Source organism: Humulus lupulus, chromosome 5 (assembly GCF_963169125.1).
Source record: "Humulus lupulus chromosome 5, drHumLupu1.1, whole genome shotgun sequence".
NCBI classification, from domain to species: Eukaryota; Viridiplantae; Streptophyta; class Magnoliopsida; order Rosales; family Cannabaceae; genus Humulus; species Humulus lupulus.
In genome coordinates, this window is record NC_084797.1 from 242298090 (window position 1) to 242319241 (window position 21152).

A 21152-nucleotide genomic window follows, 5' to 3' on the forward strand; every position below is an offset into this window, starting at 1 on the left:
TAGAAATCTTATGGGATTAATCTAACAATTTGATTGTTGTTCCGCTGCGCACAATCTCTGATTTGATCAATAAAAATCAACAGCAAATACTCACCGTTAACTGCCGGTTAAGTATCAATGTGTCACATTTTTATACTCGTAAATTTAGATATTAAAGTGTAACTTTATAAATGATTTGAATATTATCGCTGTCATTATTCCTAAATTCTATAAATACTATGAAAATCATTTAAAATTTTAAAAATTCTAAAAAAATTATTATAAACGAATTAATAAAACTAAAATTTACAAATTCGAAACAACCCAAATTAAAATTGAAACTCAAAATCATCCCAAAATCCACATTATTAATTAGTTTTTAATAATTTTTTAGATTTTTTAAAATTTAAAAGTCTAAAATAATCCCAAAATCCATATGTGTCACGTGGATACTTAACGAGAAATTAACGGTAAATACTAACGGTTGCACCAAAATTGTAGATTTAGGTATTACTACAAAAAAAATTGAATATTAAAGTCTAACTTTTTTAAAAAATTTGGGTATTATCGCCGCCTATTAGACTAATAAAAATGTGTCGTGTGGATACTTAATGGACAGTTAACAATGAGTACTAATAGATGCACCAAAATTATATTACCGGCAAAAAAAATATTTGGGTATTAAAGGGCAACTTTTTAAATTTTTTGGGTATTATCGCTGCCAATATCCCAAATTTAAATCAGTTACAATAAGATCTCCATTTCTTTAATTCAATTTTAAAAAGAAATAAAATAAATTCCTTAACCATAGGCTTAGAATTGGTCAACAACAACTAAGTGATTAAGGATTCATTTCTTTTTGTTTAAGCACAAATTAGAGGGCCTCTGAATAATTCAAAATGGTGTTCAACAACCCTATATAGCAACATATAAAACAACATGTTCAGCAATTCACGATTCTTATAAGCAACATATACATCATCCTTTAAAACTATTTTAGCAACCCCTTAAGCAACCTATTCAGCAATCTATATTCTTTATAAGCAACATATACACCGACCTTCAAAACTACTTTAGTAACTCTTAAAGCAACCCTTGAAATTCTCTGCAATCCTTAAGCAACTTGTTCAATAACTCACAATTTTTATAAGCAACATATACATCAACAATTAAAATTACTTTAGCAACATATTCAGTAACTCAGAATCCTTATAAGTGACACATACACCGACCTTTAAAACTACTTTAGCAACCCTCAAAGTAATCCTTGAAATCCCTCAGTAACCCTAATTATCAACATGTTAAGAAACTCATTAAACTCCAAAGCAACCCTATATAACAATATATAAAAGAATCATTAAGCAACTTTTTCAACAAATCACAATCCTTATAAGCAACATATTCATCAACCTTTAAAACTATTTTAGCCACCCCTTAAGCAACATGTTCAACAACTCATAATCTTTATAAGCAACATACACACCAACCTTTAAAACAACTTTAACAGCCCCTGAAACCCTCTACAACCCTTAAGCAACATGTTCAACAACTCACAATCCTTATGATCAACAGATACATCAACGTTTAAAACTACTTTAGCAACCCCTTAAGCAACATGTTCAGCAACTTAGAATCTTTATAAGCAACATATATACAAACCTTTAAAACTACTTTAGCAACCATTGAAATCCCTCAACAACCCTATATATCAACATGTTAAGAAATCTACGAAACTCCTCTAAAGCAACCCTATATAGCAAAATCCAAAGCAACCCTTAAGCAACATGTTCAACAACTCACAATCTTTATAGACAACATATACAATAACCCTTAAAACTACTTTAACCGTTAAAACAACATTTGAAACCCATAAGCAACCATGTATAACAACTTAAGAAACCCATAAAACTCCAAAGCAACTTAAAACAATCTCCTTGAGAATAATTATTTTGAAAGTAATGCTTTGTTAGTTGCTTTAGGAAATTTACAAAGAAAGCATAAGAAAAATATATAGTTCATTGCATTTGCATAAAATTTTATGTCTACAAAAAGTTTATATTTTTGAATGAAGATGCCTTGCATCACGAGGTTTAAAGGTAGCCCAATTATTTGAAATCACATTCACATAACATTGTTAAAAATTCCAAATATTAATATTGGTTGCAAAACTTGCAACAATTTGTGACTTTTGGCAACGATTACAGCAAGAGCTACGGTGATGAATGATCTTGTTGCTTATAAAGAAAAAATAGTTAAATAATTTTATAATTGGTGATGTAAAAATATATTTTTGGAAATTTCTTTGGTAGGGCCTTCAAAATTGTGTTCTCAACCTGTGAATAGTTTTTGGCGCGATTTTTTTTATGACCGTGTACATTGTAGTTATTTAGAGCATCATGCAAATTTTCAGAAAAAATTCAAATAATTTACAGTGCAAAAAACTAAGTTCAAACATGTTAATTTCCACGCGCATAAAAAAATTAGTCACGCGTGCAACAACCTGTTTTTATACTAGTTTTCGGCACTATAAATAACTGATTACTCCTCCTGGTACATGTTATTTAACCTAGCTCTAGGATTTTTTTTTTACATAATTGTCAAAGATCAATCAAGTAACTCATTACCTTACATAAGATTTGAAAAAAGAAACATACAATATAAAAATTAAAAAAAATGTTTATAATAAATAAAAAAATAATAAACACAATTCATATAAAAAAATATATTTTGCAAAATAATGAAAAATTTAATATAAAATTAGTTATATACAAATAATATAGAAAAATAAATAAGCTAAAAAAATAATAATTAAATTATAAATATTCCTTTTTCAAATTAATAAAATTTAATTAAGAATAAAACAATAATATAAACTAACTTTTATACAAAAAAAAAAAAAAAGATAAAATAAATCTGCGAAAAATCATAAAAAAAAAAAAAGTCATAAATTAACATTTAAAAAAAAAAAAAAACAATCTCTATTAAAAATTTTCCATTTATTTTAGATAACCGACTCTTTCTTATCCTTTATTTATTTTTATACATTTTAATATAAAGCATATAAATCTTAGTCGTCAACCTCTTTCATTCGCAGTTCATAAATCATCAACCCGAATCTTATCGTAGGCACCTTAGAACTCAGCTTGAGACTTTTTTTGCGAAGACAAACCATGGCTACTGCATCTGGTTCGTTTCAATTCCCTTTCTCATATCAATTTAATTTCTATTCGCACAGTTGTTTAATTTTTCTTACTTAGAAATCGATTTGGGAATCGACGCAATGTTTAGGGTTTTCTTTAGATTTGTGCAATGTGAATTTGACTAGAACGATTGTCTTTCTGTGTTAAGGCTATAATATGAATTTAACTAGAAATTTTCTCTCCATGTTTAAGCTAACAGTTTTAGGGATTTTTTTTTTATTGGAAACCAAAATCTCGAGGAATGATTCCCAATGATTTTGATTTTGTTATGATTATGTTTATTCATCATTCATTGTTTGGGTTGCAGTGGCATTCAAATCTAGGGAAGACCATAGAAAGCAAATTGAATTGGAAGAAGCTCGTAAAGCGGGGCTTGCTCCTGCTGAGGTCGATGAAGATGGAAAAGAGATTAATCCTCATATTCCCCAATATATGTCCTCTGCACCTTGGTATCTCAACTCCGAGAGACCTGTAAGTTGTCTCTTTTTAATTCCATTTTTCGACCACTTATTTCTCAATGCTTAAAACTTTTTTTTCGTATCAGAGTTTAAAACATCAAAGGAAGTGGAAATCGGATCCAAATTATACTAAATCTTGGTACGACAGAGGTGCCAAGATTTTCCAGGCCGATAAATACCGGAAAGGAGCATGTCAGAAGTAGGTGGAATATATATAAATATATCTATATATAAATAATGTGTATACATTCATGCGTTAATAGCTTGTTGTAAAAATCTAAGCACCATCTTAAATTAAAAGTTTTGGGTTATGCAGCTTTAGAATTGCTTAGTCATATCTTGATTATAAGTTTGTTGCCTTTTTGTGGATATATGCACTCATTTGTCGGATATACTAAAGTTGTTGGTAATGCATGCTGGAAATATTTAGTGATGCCACAAACTTTGATTTAAAGTTTGTAGCTAGTTTGTGTTAAATCTTTACACATCACTAATCAGTACTTTAAACAATGATTGACTGCTTCCTTGTTTGCTGTAGTTGTGGAGCCATGACTCACGACGCCAAAGCTTGTATGGAAAGACCTCGCAGAGTAGGAGCGAAGTGGACAAACAAGCATATTGCACCTGATGAAAAAGTAGAGACCTTTGAACTTGACTATGATGGTAAACGTGATCGTTGGAATGGATATGATGCGTCAACCTATTCTCTTGTCATTGATAGATATGAAGCAAGGGATGAAGCTCGAAGGAAGTTTCTGAAAGAGCAGCAATTTAAAAAATTGGAGAAGAATAATAACCAAGATGGTGATGGCGAGGGAGGTGAAGGGGAAGGAGGGGATAGTGATGAAGATGTGGATGAAGACAGGGTCGATGAAGCCAAAGTTGATGAGAGCAAACAAATGGAGTTTGCAAAAGTTGAAAAGCGTGTGCGGACAACTGGTGGTGGAAGCACAGGAACTGTCAGGTATGGGTTGTGTATGCCTGGGTAACTGGGTGGTTTGCAAATTGGCAATGTTAGAGTTTTTCCTCTGTTTGTCATATATTAATGTTGCTTGTTTTTTTTTGGGTAAGGAATTTGCGTATTCGTGAGGACACAGCAAAATATCTTCTTAATCTTGATGTTAACTCTGCACATTACGATCCCAAGACCCGGTCTATGCGTGAGGACCCTCTCCCAGATGCAGATCCAAATGAAAAATTCTATTTAGTGAGAGCCTTGCATTTAAAATTTAGATATATTCGGTAAACATTAGTTCTATTCGTGGCATTATTGTGTATTTTGTCCCTTATCAATTACTTCTAAATTTGTAGGGTGATAACCAATATAGAAATAGTGGCCAAGCTTTGGAGTTCAAGGAGATGAACATACATTCTTGGGAAGCTTTTGATAAGGGACAAGATATTCACATGCAAGCAGCTCCATCCCAAGCCGAGCTGCTTTACAAGAACTACCAGGTCATAAAGGAGAAATTGAAGTCCCAAACAAAGGACACCATCTTGGAAAAATATGGCAATGCAGCTACTGAGGAAGAAATTCCTAGGGAACTGTTACTGGGGCAAAGTGAAAAGGAAGTGGAGTATGATCGTGCTGGTAGGATCATCAAGGGACAGGTAAGATTTGCTCAACAATTCACTTTCATGTTCTGCTTAGGCTTTTTAATTTGCATTCAAAACTATTAATTAGCATGGCATCTTCCCTAGTTTCTCCAATTTCTATTTTCAGCATCATCTTGGTATTTGTCATCTATCATGTTATGCTACTGTTCTTGATTCAAACTTTTATCCTCTTGTGTATTATTGTTTAATGCTGTTATCGGAAGCTATTCAAATTATGATTTTCTAGATTTCTTGTTTTATTAATTTGATTATTTTATAACACATTGTTTCTGCTTATATTCTTCTAATGGGTGGTCCATACTAGTGCTTGAACATATGTTTTGTACTTTTTTTTATTAATATTAAATATATTTTTACGCTTGGTCCGCTAGGTTTATTTGTTGCTGAAGAAAACACTAATTGTATTATGACCAAGTGTGTCATTTTTCTTTCTATAGGAGATGGCCCTTCCCAAAAGCAAGTATGAAGAAGATGTTTATATTAACAACCACACGACTGTTTGGGGTTCATGGTGGAGGGATCATCAGTGGGGCTACAAGTGCTGCAAGCAGGTGATTCGAAACAGCTATTGCACTGGTGCTGCTGGAATTGAAGCTGCCGAGGCTGCTTCAGACCTCATGAAAGCTAACATTGCACGAAAAGAGGCTGGTGAAGGTAAGAGCTCACCGATACTAGTATATATGTGTGTGTGGGTGTTTGTATTAAATAGTTTGGTATTTGTCTCTTCGCTGTTTGAAAAATCATCACCATCAAACTGTCGATAGTTTGGCAACTGTCGATAGTTTGGCAGTTGTCATATTTAGTTCTTTCTTGTGATACTCTTTAACTGTATTATTTACATGAACAGAGCCACCTGCACCAGTAGAGGATAAAAAGATTGCTACTTGGGGAACTGATATCCCAGATGATTTAGTCTTGGACGAAAAATTACTTGCTAAATCTCTCAAAAAGGTTAGTTGGGCGTTCTGATCTCCGTTGTTGTAGTGTAGGTTGATTTTCTTGTTCACATAAATATGTCATATTCATAATTCAAAATCTGATCGCAAGTTTTTGGTTTGGACAGGAGGATGAAAGGAGAAAAGAAGAGAAGGATGAAAGAAAGCGCAAGTACAATGTGAAATGGAATGATGAGGTATTTTTTCTTTTATCAGACTTCAGGAATACCATTATGTTGAAATATGGAATAACTGATGTTTCGTTTTTCTTTTTATCAATTTCAGGTCACTCAGGAAGACATGGAGGCATACAGGATGAAAAGAGTACACCATGATGACCCAATGAAGGATTTCCTGTGATGTGTTGGAATAATAATGGACTAACCCAAATAATATGCACCTTCTTGACTATCGAAACAGGGACGTGAGTATTGAGTACAACGTCGGTTATGGTGGTAGACAAGGCCTTGGGCGAGATCTGGGAAATTTGTGGTGAAGATACCTGTTAGTTAAGCTGTAGTAGTTAGTATTATCAACTTATTTTGTTAGAATTATAGTAGCATTACCACTAACAATTAGGTTAGGTGTGACACATGACACTACAAGATTATGTTTTTAGTATACTCTAGTTGGATTCGTGTGTTATCAAAAAATAATAATAAAACTGTAAAAATAAATTGTGTATTATTTAAAAATAAATTATGTTCTTAGTATTTTAAGAATATAAATATATGTCCCTATATAATATTAATGACATTATTAGTAATGGCATTGCGAATTTATATAATTACTTTGTATGCCTATGAAATATTGATACCGCATATGGGACAATGCTCAATGTCATAGTTTTAACTTAGTGACATTCATGTCATCCAATGCGATTTTAACTTGCTGACGTTCATACTTTTCTTTTCTACACAAAAATTCTTATTATTTTGTTTATTTTCTGGCATAAGTCTTTATCATGAAGTTTGAGGAACTTGTTTGTGTTAATAATTTTGATCATCAACAAACTAGTATATTAATAAGCTCGCTTTCACTTAATCAAACTCTTTGTGCTACTATTATATCACCCTTCAACACAAGCCTTACCAAAAATATATAACTATATAATAATTACCCGTTAGTATTTCAAAAGCTAGATATATATTTTACTTTTGATTGGTTCGCGATTAGAAAATTGTATTTTTGAAAAGTGAAATTCTGAAATGAAAATCTGAATTTAGTGACTAAAAACATGTTTCTGAAAATGTGATTAGTTAAATGTTAGAAACTATTTTTGAGTTTTAAAAAACTGAATCTGTGATTGGTATTAAATTTGGGGTATGAATGTGGAGAGAGTTTTTAGGATTTTTGGAATAAAAATCATAAAATGAAGAAAACATCAATTTATCATTTTCTATTTTACAATTGAGAATTTGGAAACAGGTCTTAAATTTGTTTTGAAAAATAAGCTGCTAATCAGCTATTTATGTGGGACCCACAAATTTTAAAATTCCAAAATGATAAAATCCAATCCGGATCCCTTACCAATCAGTCCCTTAATCTCTTAAAAACAAATACACCAAACTATCTTTATATCATTACTTAATTTCTTAATTTCTTAATATCTTTATATCATTATAAAAAATACTATAACTATCATTACTTAATTTCTCTCTCTATTGTAAGGCAAAGTGAAATATATGAACAAATAATCTTTCAAATAAGCAATCAATTTATGTTGTATTCATGATATTGTTTGTCGGGATTCAAAATTCTCGGTCGAGAATGTCAGAATTCATGTCCAACTAATAAATACATGCAACATTATTTAAAATTAGTATTTACTAAATTAATTTTTCTTCTATGTATCATTTTCATTAAAATATATTTTAAAACGTGATATGTATTTATTAGTTAGACATAAATTGTAAGACAAATTGGATAAAAATTATTGATTGATTTTCTTCATGTACATTAAGAGTTACGAGACACAAAAAGCGCTAATTCAGGCGTTTCATTTAAAGAAGGTTGCCATGTCATATGGCCGCATTGTTCACTAAGTTTACCACAATTACTCAATTGCTCGTCTTTCAAACGAATATCACAACCACTGCCTTGCTGCACTACAAGAATCCAAGCATTAGAAGCGAAATTCGAGCACACCAAAGTATCTCCTAACAAACCCAACTCAGGATAGTCACTCCACTCCGTTTCAGTCTCCTCAAGCATCTTCGAAAGTGATCCTCTACCCCCTCTCCCTTTTCCAACTATGATCAAATCATACTCTTTCTCAATGGTCCCAATAGCTCTCACAACATCCTCTACATTGCTCACAACCGCTTGTGTAAAATTCACCAATGGGTTCTCATACATCTTGTGCCTAAACTCTTCAAAGTACTGCTCGTCTAGCAACTTATCTTTTTCTTCTTTATAATCAAAAATGAAATTGTCTTCGTCATTATCAGCAGCAGCAGCAACGAACCTCATCACAGTGAGAGCCACATTTCGACTCCCAGACATTCTCTCGACATAAGCCAAGGCCTCGCGGTCGTCGGGTCCGCCAACGAAGAGCACCATGAAGTTGTGCCCAGCTTGGACGCTTGCAGCCATGGGAGGCCTGCGACCACGGTCGACAAGTATAGCCACCGAGCACGATGATTTCGCCATAACTTTCTTGTTAATGTTTCGAAAATCAAGGTTTGTTTTCGAAAGATTGGTACCACCACCACTCCTACTACTACTACTACTAATTTTTCCAACGTTCGTTATAGTCTTCAAATGAAATGGAAGAATCACCATGTTGGTGTGATTCTCCTCCGCAAAGTCGCATATGTGCTCGTGCATGGTTGCTCGGGCTGACACGGCGGTCAAGGGTTGTATGAAGATGCCTTCTTTCCCATTCTTGAAGCCATTAAAGGCAGCAAACGCTGCATGTTGAGATGATGATGATGATGGTGATGAGTCGAAGTGTTTGTGATCCTTGTCGTAGTCTCCTCCTGACATGTTGATGGTTTTGCAAGCACCGTGGACGATGTTTATGGCGGTGGTGCGACCAATATTCTCAATTAGTTGGATGACGAACACTGATATTGGTGAGTCTCTGGTGGGGTTGGAGGCGTCGAGAAGGTTGATGATGCCGGTGACCTCATAGGAGGAGTGGAAGCATGTCAAGACTCGAAGCTCTGAGCTGGGTTGTAAGCTCGTCAAGGACCTCTGCATGCGCTTCGTGGATTGCTTGAGAGATTTTTTGTAAGTCAAAGTAAGAATGGGACACACGGCCATAGTCATCCACCATAGGGCGATGATGATCATTGTGTAGGTTTGGTTGTTCAAGACCTGTAATTAAAAAAAAAAAAGGGGAATGGATGTGATCATATTATAAAAATTATTATATTTATAAATGACTTTTTATATAAATATATAAGAGAATTTTGTGAAAATGAACTAAATTTTTTTTAAATGATTTTGTATTCTGGCTTCATTTTCATATTTTTTTGCAAAATGACTTATTTCTAAATTTTTGACTAGTTGTCTAAATTATGAGAAGTTATTTTGCAAAAAATTATTAAAATTATACTAGGTGCAAAATAACTTTAAAAAGTAGATCATTTTGCTAAAAAAACCCCTACATTCTATATTTTTCATGCACTACTTTTTTTTCAAAAAAATAAATTAATAAATAAATAAGATTGTACACTCCATTTATTGAGAATTAAGAACTAGAGTTTCTTAAATGAAAAAATTGATTATATTTTAGTTAAATGAAAAAATTATGATTGTTTAGAAAAAAAAAACGTGTAAATATAGAATATTATTGCTAGGTTAGCAATAATATAATTTAATATTATAAAGTATTATGAGGAATTTTTAACCAATCATAAAATATTACTTTATATAGTATTTGGACAAGTTAAGATATGATGTATTAATTTTAAGAGTTTTATTTTAATTATTATAAGTAAAAATGAATTTAATTTTTTTTTTTTAAAAAGGGTAATGAGAATTTTAAAAACAAAATGATAAAACTAAGTGTTTTTTCCTCTAAATTTTTATTTGTCCAAAAATTAAAGGGTGATTATTTAACTTTCAATTCTAAAAATTTGTTTATTATATAATTGTTAATTAAATCTTAATTATTATCATGCATGCATGCATGAATAGTGATTTTACGTACGTACGTACGTACGTACCTTGACGTTGCGGGCGGAGGTAACGACGATTAAAGATAACATTCCTTTGGTATTCATAAGAAATCCCAGAGCCAAACCATCACGAGGGCTCATCTTATTGAACAACACGGCAGCCATGAAAGTGCTTACGATTTTGACCCCAAAAGCAAGAACAATGACCCCAACAATGGTGGACATCCCAAACTGACCTTCAAACACATCCTGACGATTCGTTCTCAGACCAACAATCAAGAAGAACAGCGGCATCATCATGCCGGAGACGAAGTCCTCAACTCTCTCCATCAACACCCGTCTCAGCTCACCTTGCTTCGGCATGATCAGCCCGAACAAGAACGCCCCAATAATGGAGTGCAAACCCAATGAGTCAGTGATGTATCCGTACAGCAGCGCTCCGGTAACGACGAAGCAAATCTGACAATCATCGTCGTAGTAGTAGTAGTACTCGCCGTGCCGCCGCCGTCGCCGGAGAAGCCAATTCAGGGTCGGCCGCAACGCCGCGAGGCTGAAGACCACAAAGAAGGACCCAAATATTAATGTGTAGACATGCACACCCTTGACGATCGAACCAATGACGATGAGTATAACCCAAGTGAAGACGTCCGTTACGGCGGCGGCGGAAAGCGCCGTCCGGGCAATTTCCGAGTGGAGGAGCTTCGTGTCTTCGAGGATTTGGGCGAGATCGGGAAAATTCGTGGTGGAGAGAGCGATACCCCAAAAAATCGGGCCGTATTTGGCAGCGACGGGACCAAAATCCTCGGCGTTTCCGATGAACATGTAGTGTAAAGCGCAGCCAACCGGAAAAGGGAGAAGAAACCCAGACGCGGCAACGATTAAGGCCTTTTTAGGGGTTTTCAAGATTGGTTTAATATCAATCTCTAACCCTACCATGAACATGTAAAAAACTAACCCCAAATGAGCAACGGTCTCGAGAATCATCGTCCCTCTTTGAGGATACAACAAGCCAAAGCCTATCGGAGTTCGTGCGATTCCACTGGCACCCATTAATACGCCGCCCAGAATCTCGGCGGCGATATGGGGAAGGCGAAGGAGTCTGAAGAAGGAGATTAAGAGGCGATTAACGCAGATGATTAGCGCTAATTGGATGAGGAATGTCTTGAACGTTACATTGGTTCCGCTATCGGCTAGCCATATCCCATTGCTTTGGGGGATTAATTTTTGCTTGAAACAGGCGACGACGTAATTCAATTCTTTGCTTCTCAAACACCAATCCATATCCTGATCAAGCGTTGAACTGTTACACAGAACAATCGAGTCATTTACCATCACCACCATATTGATATATATCGAGAGAATCACCGATCGATGGACCGACGACGGCGACGGCGACCACCGACCGATGATCTCTGATCGGTTTGGCGAGAGGAATGGAGAAGGGTTTTATTGTTTGGGTTACTATAAATGAGGATTTTGATTGTGGTGAGCCAGTTGTTTTGGGTTGAATTATTGTGAGGACGAGCGATCGATTTGGGTGGTGACAGAGACATTTTTTATACGAATCTAGAAAATGGTGAGAGATAAATCTGACCAGAACAAAAAATTTATACAGGAGAATATTACTAAAAGAAGGAAAATGAAACTAGGTCATCACTCACATTGCAATCACAATATAACAATCATGATGATGATATACCCTTCTCCTGAAAAAAAAAAAAAAAAAAAACTAGTAATGTTTGTCGCTCTACGAAGAAAAGAGAATTGCTAAAGGAATCACATAATATTATTGGTGTAATCTAATATCGGGTCCCACTTATTTGAATTTAATAATTATTATGGGTTATCGCTAACCAATCACAAGATGACACGTGTTGAACACCTTAAGGTGCCAAATAACAACACTCTTATAAAAATTCCTACATATATTGGTAGATTCTACTATAGATGGTTCAAAAAGAGCCTCACCCATACAACTCTTGTGTATTTTCATACTTGTGATAGTTTTTGACTCAATTTTTTTATAATCGTGTATTTTGTAGATATTTGGAGCATCTACAAATTTTTCAGAAATTTCCAAATAATTTACAGTACCGAAAACTAGTTCAAAATAAGTTGTTCTATGCGTGACTAATTTTTTTATGCACGTGGAAAACATGTTTGAACATAATTTTTGGCATGAGAAATTATTCGAAATTTTCTGAAAATTTATAAATGCTCTAAGTAACTATAAAATACAAAGTCATAAACAAAATCGCGCAGGTCAGAAATACACAAGAGCACTAACAATTTGATATTTCAAGACATTGATATTAGAATTGGACTACATGCTATGATGAAAGAACTTTGGTAGTGTTATTTTACTCTATGAGTAATGATATGTGCATCCAAAATATGCACCCAAACATTACACATAGTGACATGTCACTGCTTTTCAAAACAGTGGGTCACAGTTTTAATAAATATGATTGACTAGGATAAACTGTCACATAACTGTGTGTAATATTTAGTTGTATATTTTAGATGCACATATCATTCCTCAGAATGCGCTTTTTGTTCCATTTTGTTGTCATTTTTTGAATTTATTGTCGTTTATCTTGATTAATGTCTTTTATAATGATATTGGTCGTTTTTTAAAACTATTGTCGTTTTAAAAACTTGCCGTATTTCTTAAAAAGTGTCGTTTTCTATTTATGCTGTTTTCTTTACAGATATCGTTTTCAAGGATTTTGTTGTCGTTTTATCAAATGATGTCGTTTTTTCTATTTCTGTCGTTTTCTGAAATGGTGTTTATTTAACAAATTTTGTCGTTTTCTTTGTTTAGATCTACAGCGGTTGTAGATGGATCATAAATGTTAATTTTCAAAGTTCGTTTGACCAGATTCCAGTCAAAATGTACACAGTAATAAAGATTGTATATGAGAAGAATAGAAATAAATGTAACATTTCAAGGTCTTTATTAACTCTTAACAATACATAAGAGGAAAAAAAATATACAATAGAATACATACAAAAACAACTAAACGACACACATTTTAGTTGGATTGAAACAACGCTTTGAGATTGTAAGGCCCTGAGAAACCAGGCTTACCATTCCAAGCTTCCCTGGTAAACTGCATGTTGATCTTTTCTGTGGGATGAGTAGAGTCAAAGAAGACATAGTCTGTGACATTTTCACACAGTTCATACTCTTTCACTCCTCTCCTACCTCCACAGCTGAAATATCCTCTATATGGACCACTTCCACAACATGCCTCCTTAGCTTCTTTAAACCCTTAATTTAGTATTGAACAATAGAACAACCAAGTCATATAAGAACTAAAGAAATTGACTTATTAAGAAAAAAGAAAAAACTCAATGCATTCATACATAGTACATACCATATTTTGAGGGGTTATTTAACCTTTCTTGAGAAAATGAGTAAAAGTCAACAAGTGAGTATCTGAATCCTTTGAGCTTTGTGTGTAGCTCTTTTAGTATCATGGAGAGTTGTGTGTTGTGTAATTTTACAAAGGGTGTGAATTTTTCAAAGCAGGCTCCACTGTTGCCCCCTTCAAGCACTCTACCAGATGGTGTACACCCTAAATGAGCCAAGTTTAGAAACCCAAATTTCCTTCCTCCAATGTTGTAAATTTCCTGATCATGAACTCACATAATTTTGAAAAATGATAATGATAAAATTTGAAATACACAGAAGTAGGTCTATTATTTATGAAAGTAAGTACCTGAGTAACTTGAGTTATGTTGCCTATGACCATTCCCACATACTGTTTGGTAGTGTAGGAATTAAGGATTGTGGTGTTAGTATCGAAAGGGAATAAGTAATCGTTGTTCCCAACACTGAAGACGTAAACTGCTCTTGAAAGCAGAGTCTTGGCATCTGCATAGCCCATTTGCTGCTTCAGTTGATTGCTAACGTTCTTGAAATAACCAAGTTGAGTTTTGAGATCTATCACCTGAAACAAGCATTAGAACACCCTTGTTGATTATCTGCATCATTATCATATTCCCCCTGTGACATGAGTAGCACACTCCAGTTTACACGCGCAGATAAGTTATGATCCCAATTTTTTATGCGATGGTGTTTATTGTAGTTACCATAAATCCTGATATGTTTTTGGGTAATTATGAATACTTTAGGATTTCGAATACAAGGTCTGAAGAGAATATTGTGTGCATGGTGATACCGAAAGTTTGGAAACTTGATTTTGGTACAATGTTCAAGAGGTTTGTTACGACTATAATGAACACCATTTTGTAAAAAAAAAAAAAAAAACTGGGATCATAACTTGTGTATGTGTATAAAAATTGTATAATTAACCATGATAATGCATACAAAAATGTACACCAATAATATTATATTCTAATTAATAAAGTGAAATTAAGACACTAACAAAAAAAATGCATTGCCCTATCTCTAACTTTACACACCTACTTCAAATCTTAATCATTATGAAGTATTAAACTAATTAAACATCTCCAAAGGAGAAGTGATCACGTTTCTATATTTACTTACAAATCCTTGTCTAGTTTCAGTCAGAGCACCAGATCCTGACGAAGCAAAGTTCACCCCATATCTAAAGTCATAATTTCCAGGGTACAAATAGGGTGGAATGAGCGGTAGCTTAGCACACTCAGCTGCATACGTACAAATCAAACATATAGCTTAACAATCATTATAGTTTATTTTCAGTAAAAATTTACATAATAAACTTAAGTAAACTATAACTTTATATCTTACCAATAAAATCTGGAATAATTCGACCATCACAAAATCTACCAGATGGGTACTTAAAGAAGGTTTCACCATATGGATAGTAATTGGCTTGACCTGGAGTGTTGATATAGTTATTATTTCCAGCATCGAATAGTGAATCTCCGAAGATGAACAAGCTTGCAATTACATCTTCTAAGGGCTGAGGATAGTGATGGTAACATTTTGTTGGAACTACAAGGCTGCATATACAATAGAATATAACCACAACAGTAATAACAAAGCTTGATTTTGCCATATGAGGACTTCTTTTTCCTTCAACTAGTTCAGATTTTATCAAGTGTTGTGAACATTTATATATAGAATTATCCATGCCCAAAATAATATAATTGTTTCAAAAAAGACCATAGACTTCTTGGATATAAAATGTATGGTCTAGTTTTGTTTAGTTATTATTATTGAAAAGTACAGGAATTTTCTCTGAAAGCTCTTCATATGAAGTTTCAATTTTTGAAGGTTGACTTTCGATTAACTAAAACAGTTGTATATCTAATCTAAGTTCAATGTAGCATAAATGAATATAATCGTATTTACATGATCACATAATTAAGGTCTTCTTCTTCTTCACATATCAACATTCACCAAACTCATCTCATATATCCATATAAAAATTATTAGGACAGGTTCTTTGGACACACTTTTTGGTATTATTTTTTAGAGTATATATTTTTGGACATTTAGATCAAATGAAATCCAAACACCCATATCAAAACATAATTAAAAAGAAGTAAAAAAAATCTAGAAAAACACACTCTCTAAACGTTACTGTATACATAACTATATATATATATCCATACAAAAGATTGAGTTTTTGTTCAAAAGCTTTTTGAGTTCTTAACTAAATGAACAAAAGTTCAGATGAACCTTACTTCAAATGAACAAAACTTCTAAGCTCGTTTCTCATATAGGGTAAGCTAATATTTTACAAACATAATACTCCAAAACACAGGAAAGATTTCTACAAACTCCATACAGCTTTAAACAATATAAATGGAAAATCAAAAAGAAAAAGGAACCAGTCAACTAATCCAAAGCTCAAAACAATATAAATGCCAAAAATATCATAAAAGAGCAAAACTCATAGAAACCCAAATCAGGAATGTGAGCAAGCAAAAAAATTGAAGGAAAGAGAAGGAATTTATCTGGAGAAAAACCCATTGCTTTATAGTTGAGTTTTGAAGAGGGTTACAGAGACTTCTGCGACGAAAGGCAGACGCTCAGATGGCTGTGATGGCGGCGCTCTGGCAGGAGCTCGTCGGCGAGAAGGGCTTCGTCGACGGCGAGATCTCGTGGCTGGGTTGTGCGAGAAAGGCGACGGGGGTGGCCGATCAGCTCTTCGGTATTTTAATTGTTGTGTTTGATATGGGCCGTTGGATTTGGATTCATTTGATCAAAGGGTAAAATAAATAGTATAAAAAGTTACTATTTTTTTTTTGATAAATTCAACCCACATGAGTTAACAACCTATTATTGGTTAAATTTAAATGTGTGCTAGTGCAACTATAGCAATAGCAATAGAAGTATGTCACATCTTTCTTGTAGTGTTACATTTTCTTTAATTAATTAAAAAAAATAGAAGTGTTAACGTGTACTAAGGGTTGGTGTTAGGGCTAAGCATAAAATCCGAAAAATCGAAAAAACTGAATACACCGACCTTTCAAACACCGAAAAAACCAAAACCAATTAAACCGAACACCGAAAAAACCGTTAGCGGCGTAAACCGCCACTGTTCGATCGATTTGAAAAATCCATGTGGACCGACCGGTTTGAACCAAAACCGACCAAACTTATAATTATGTATAGGTTATGTTATGCATATGGACTTTTAATTATATTTTCAAACTTTCAAATTTGTAAATGTAACTATGTTCTATGTATTTATGTTTTAAAAAAGCACCAAAATAGATTTCAACAATCCAAAAATTTTAGTTTTTTTTTTTAACTAAAACTTTCTAAAAAATTATGGAATTTTTTTTAAAAAAAAATTAACTTCGGTTTGGTTGGTTTAACCGACTAAACCGCGGTCCAAAACAGTCGGTTTTTTTCTTTAATTAGTTTGGTCAGCCGGTTTTTGGATTGCACCAATCCGAATCGAAAACCGAATTCTAGATTTAATAATATGAAAAAATCGCCCAAACCGACCGATGCTCAGCCCTAGTTGGTGTTGACCGAGACTAACTTAGTCAAAAGTCAAAACAAAAGGAACAAAATAAAAAAAAATGCTAAGGGCACCAATGGTGTCCAACACCACATGAAAATGACACGATGCAATTCAATACCAGGACCCACATAATTTAAATTTATAACTAATATGAAGTATTGTTAACCAATTATAGGAAGTCACCTCGTGTGATGTTGAACATTTTAAAATGTCAAATAGCAAAACTAAAATATATATATATTAAAAGTGCATTTCGAAAGTCACTCCGTAATTTGACGTGTTTGTCTGACTATATAATTACACGGTAACTATGTAATTAGAGGTAATTGAGGGGTCTCAATTACACTATCTCATAGCTCTCATGAGAATTGTGTAATTACACTGTATAATTACTAATTATTATCAATTTTAAATAGTATTTATTACATAATATTATTTTTCTGTGTAATTGCTAACTGTTTTGCCAAAAATAATAATAGGAATAAGTAATTAACATTTGACATCCAAACACACATGATTGTATATGAGAAATGTAAATGTAACATTTCATGGTCTTTATTAACTCGAATAATACATAAAATCACAAATAAACGATACACATTGAAAGTGATAGAAGGTCTCCACATATTTTACTAACACCACTTTAGAATTGATTAGTGTAATTAAGTATGTGAGACTCAATATTTAATTGCATCCATAACATTATGCTATTACGCTATATTGAGGATTACTAAGAACCCCTAACAATACTCCATTTTAGTTGGATTCAAATAATTCTTTGAGATTGTAAGGCCCTGAAAAACCTGGCTTACCACTCCAAGCTTCCATGGTAAATTGTTTGTTGACCTTTTCTGTGGGATGACTAGAGTCGAAGAAGAAATAGTCTGTGACATTTCCACATAGCTCATACTCTTTCTCTCCTCTCCTGCCTCCACAGCTGAAATGTCCTCTATAAGGACCACTTCCACAACATGCCACTTTAGCTTCTTTAAAGCCTTAATTTAGTATTGCACAAGAAAACAACAAAGTTATATAAATTAGTTAACCAAACCGATTATGACATAAACTGATTTAAAATTCTTATAACCCACCCAATGCTCAGCCCTACTATAAATAAGAACACAAGAAATTAACTTATCAAGGAACAAAACTCAATGCATTCATACATAGTACATACCATATTTTGAGGGGTGATTCAACCTTTCTTGAGAAAATGAGTAAAAGTCAACAAGTGAGTATCTAAATCCTTTGAGCTTTGTGTGCAACTCTTTTAGTATCATGGAGAGTTGTGTGTTGTGTAATTTTACAAAGGGTGTGAGTTTTTCAAAGCAGGCTCCACTATTGCCCTCTTCAAGCACTCTACCCAATGGGGAACACCCTAATTTAGGCAAGTTTAGAAACCCAATTTTCCTTCCTCCAATGTTGTAAATTTCCTGATCAAGAACTCACATAATTTTGAAAAATGATAATGATAAAATTTGAATTACACAGAAGTAGGTCTATTATTTATGAAAGTAAGTACCTGAAGAACTTCAGTTATGTTGCCTATGACCATTCCCACATACTTTTCAGTAGTGTAGGAGTTAAGGATTGTGGTATTAGTATCGAAAGGGAATAAGTAATCGTTGCTCCCAACATTGAAGATGTAAACTGCTCTTGAAAGCAGAGTCTTGGCATTTGCATAACCCATTTGCTGCTTCAGTTGATTGCTTACGTTCTTGAAATAACTAAGCTGAGTTTTGAGATCTATCACCTGAAACAAGCATCACAACGCCCTTGTTGATTATCTCTTGTATTATCATTATATATAATATGCTAATCAATAAGTCGAGACCAGGGTCAGTCTTGAAAAGGATTGAGCCCTAAGAAATATTACAGATTAGTAGTTCTTTTTGTATGGAGTTTCTAAACGTTTATGATATATTTTTCAAAAAATTCTAAAAAAAAAAATGAGCTATTGGGCTAAGGGGCCCTAGGCGTGGGCCTAGCCATCGTTAGCTCAAGGCTTGCCCTGGGTGAGACTAAGACACTAAGGTGATGTTTGGTTGGAAGGAATGAAAATGAATGAATAGGAATAAGAATGAGAAAAATAATAGGAATGGAATAAAAATTAACATGAATAAAAAAACTGATAAAAAATTATTAATTTTTTTTCAATCTTGCATTAGAATGATGTTTCCTCTAATTTTTAAATGGAATATTTATTCCACCAAAATAGTGTAAAAATCATTCTATTGGAATAACATTCAAATACTCTAAAATGCAACCAAATAAAGTAAAGTAATGGAAATTGATTCATTTCCATATCTACTTACAAATCCTTGTCTAGTTTCAGTCAGAGCACCAGATCCACCTGATGCAAAGTTCACCCCATATTTATATTCGTGATTTCCAGGGTACAAATAGGGTGGAATGAGTGGTAACTTAGCACACTCAGCTGCATACAAATTAAACATGTATTTTATCAATTATTACTTCATTTTAAGTATAATATTATATAACACAAGACTACATTAATCACCTATTTTCGTTACCTGTAAATTATAATCCATAATTTTTTCATATATAACATTATATATTGTAGCTATAACATACTTTCCACTAGTTTTCAAAAAAAATTAAATAATTTACTTTGCCAAAAACATGGTTCACATCGGTTTTTGCTCGCTTTTTTGTACGTGGACAAAACATGTTATTTGATCTTCTCGTGTTCAGCATAATAAATTATTCAAAACTAGTATGAAGTTTATTATACGTACAATATATATAAATCAACTCATTTCCCTATACATACATGGAAAAATAACTCCCCTATCAGTGGGGCTCTTCAGTATTCTCGACCCGTGAACAATTTTTTGCATTATTTTTTTTATGACCGTGTATATTGTAGTTGTTTAGAACAATCTGTAAATTTTCAAATTCCGAATAGTTTACAGTACCGAAAACTATATTCAAACATGTTGCTGAAAATTAGTCACGTGTGTAACAACATATTTGAACTTAGTTTTCGGTGCTGTAAACTATTCAGAATTTTATAAAAATTTGCAGGAAGCTATAAACGGTCATAAAAAAAATCGTATAAAAAACTGTTCACGGGTCGAGAACACTGAGAGCCCCTGGTAGGACTTAAAGTGAAGTCTCTATAAGAGAATTATCATATTCATATATATATATATATACACACCGGGAGATAAGAATTATAACTTATGCAAGTGTCGAAATCAAGTCATCTCCCTACATACATGAAAAAATAACTCTCCCTAACAAAAGCATAATATAACTTTATATCTTACCAATAAAATCAGGAATAATTCGACCATCACAAAATCTACCAGATGGGTACTTAAAGAAGTTTTCACCATATGGATAGAAATTGGCTTGAGCTGGAGTGTTGATATAGTTATTATTTCCAACATCGAATACTGAATCTCCAAAGATGAACAAGCTTGCACTTACATCTTCTAAGGGCTGAGGATTGTAACGGTAACATTTTGTTGGAATTACAAGGTTGCATATACAATAGAATATAACCACAACAGTAATAACAAAGCTTGATTTTGCCATGAGAGGACTTCTTTTTCCTTCAACTGGTTCAGATTTTATCAAGTGTTGTGAACATTTATATAGAGTTATTCATGCCCAAAATAGTATTATTTTATAAAGAATAATAAATTGTTTAAAAAAAGACCATAAACTTCTTGGATATAAAACAATTGTATAGTCTAGTTTTGTTTAGTTATTCAAAAGCATAGGAACTTTCTCCGAAAGCTCATCATTTGAATTCTCAAGTTTTGAAGGTTGACTTTGGATTAATAAACAGTTATATAATCTAAGTTCAATATAGCATAAATTAATATAATCGTATTATCATGATCACATAATATATTAATCTCTTCTTCTC

The 21152-nt window shown here is 33.2% G+C and overlaps 4 protein-coding genes across 4 annotated transcripts; 1 reads left to right on the forward strand and 3 right to left on the reverse strand.

Annotated features, from left to right (window-relative positions):
• The first annotated feature begins 3010 nt into the window (after positions 1-3010).
• LOC133778618 (pre-mRNA-splicing factor SLU7-A) lies at positions 3011-6917 on the forward strand. Its single transcript, XM_062218603.1, has 10 exons — positions 3011-3165; positions 3487-3650; positions 3724-3836; positions 4176-4601; positions 4709-4844; positions 4949-5248; positions 5692-5908; positions 6102-6205; positions 6318-6386; positions 6475-6917. Exons 1-10 carry the CDS (start codon positions 3150-3152, stop codon positions 6547-6549), a joined length of 1620 nt encoding a protein of 539 aa, XP_062074587.1. The 5' UTR covers positions 3011-3149; the 3' UTR covers positions 6550-6917.
• Positions 6918-8142: 1225 nt separating this feature from the next.
• Positions 8143-12145, reverse strand: LOC133834113 (cation/H(+) antiporter 15-like). The gene is made up of 2 exons (XM_062263618.1): positions 10365-12145; positions 8143-9510 (listed from the first exon to the last, which is right to left on the reverse strand). The coding sequence occupies exons 1-2, from the start codon at positions 11655-11657 to the stop codon at positions 8149-8151; spliced, it is 2655 nt and encodes an 884-aa protein (XP_062119602.1). The 5' UTR covers positions 11658-12145; the 3' UTR covers positions 8143-8148.
• Positions 12146-13246: 1101 nt separating this feature from the next.
• Positions 13247-16470, reverse strand: LOC133778619 (GDSL esterase/lipase 1-like). The gene is made up of 5 exons (XM_062218604.1): positions 15058-16470; positions 14833-14954; positions 14042-14272; positions 13697-13952; positions 13247-13590 (listed from the first exon to the last, which is right to left on the reverse strand). The coding sequence occupies exons 1-5, from the start codon at positions 15401-15403 to the stop codon at positions 13352-13354; spliced, it is 1194 nt and encodes a 397-aa protein (XP_062074588.1). The 5' UTR covers positions 15404-16470; the 3' UTR covers positions 13247-13351.
• A 1475-nt stretch (positions 16471-17945) lies between these two features.
• Positions 17946-20834, reverse strand: LOC133834114 (GDSL esterase/lipase 1-like). The gene is made up of 5 exons (XM_062263619.1): positions 20545-20834; positions 19567-19688; positions 18774-19004; positions 18429-18684; positions 17946-18246 (listed from the first exon to the last, which is right to left on the reverse strand). The coding sequence occupies exons 1-5, from the start codon at positions 20813-20815 to the stop codon at positions 18008-18010; spliced, it is 1119 nt and encodes a 372-aa protein (XP_062119603.1). The 5' UTR covers positions 20816-20834; the 3' UTR covers positions 17946-18007.
• Between the last annotated feature and the right edge of the window lie 318 nt (positions 20835-21152).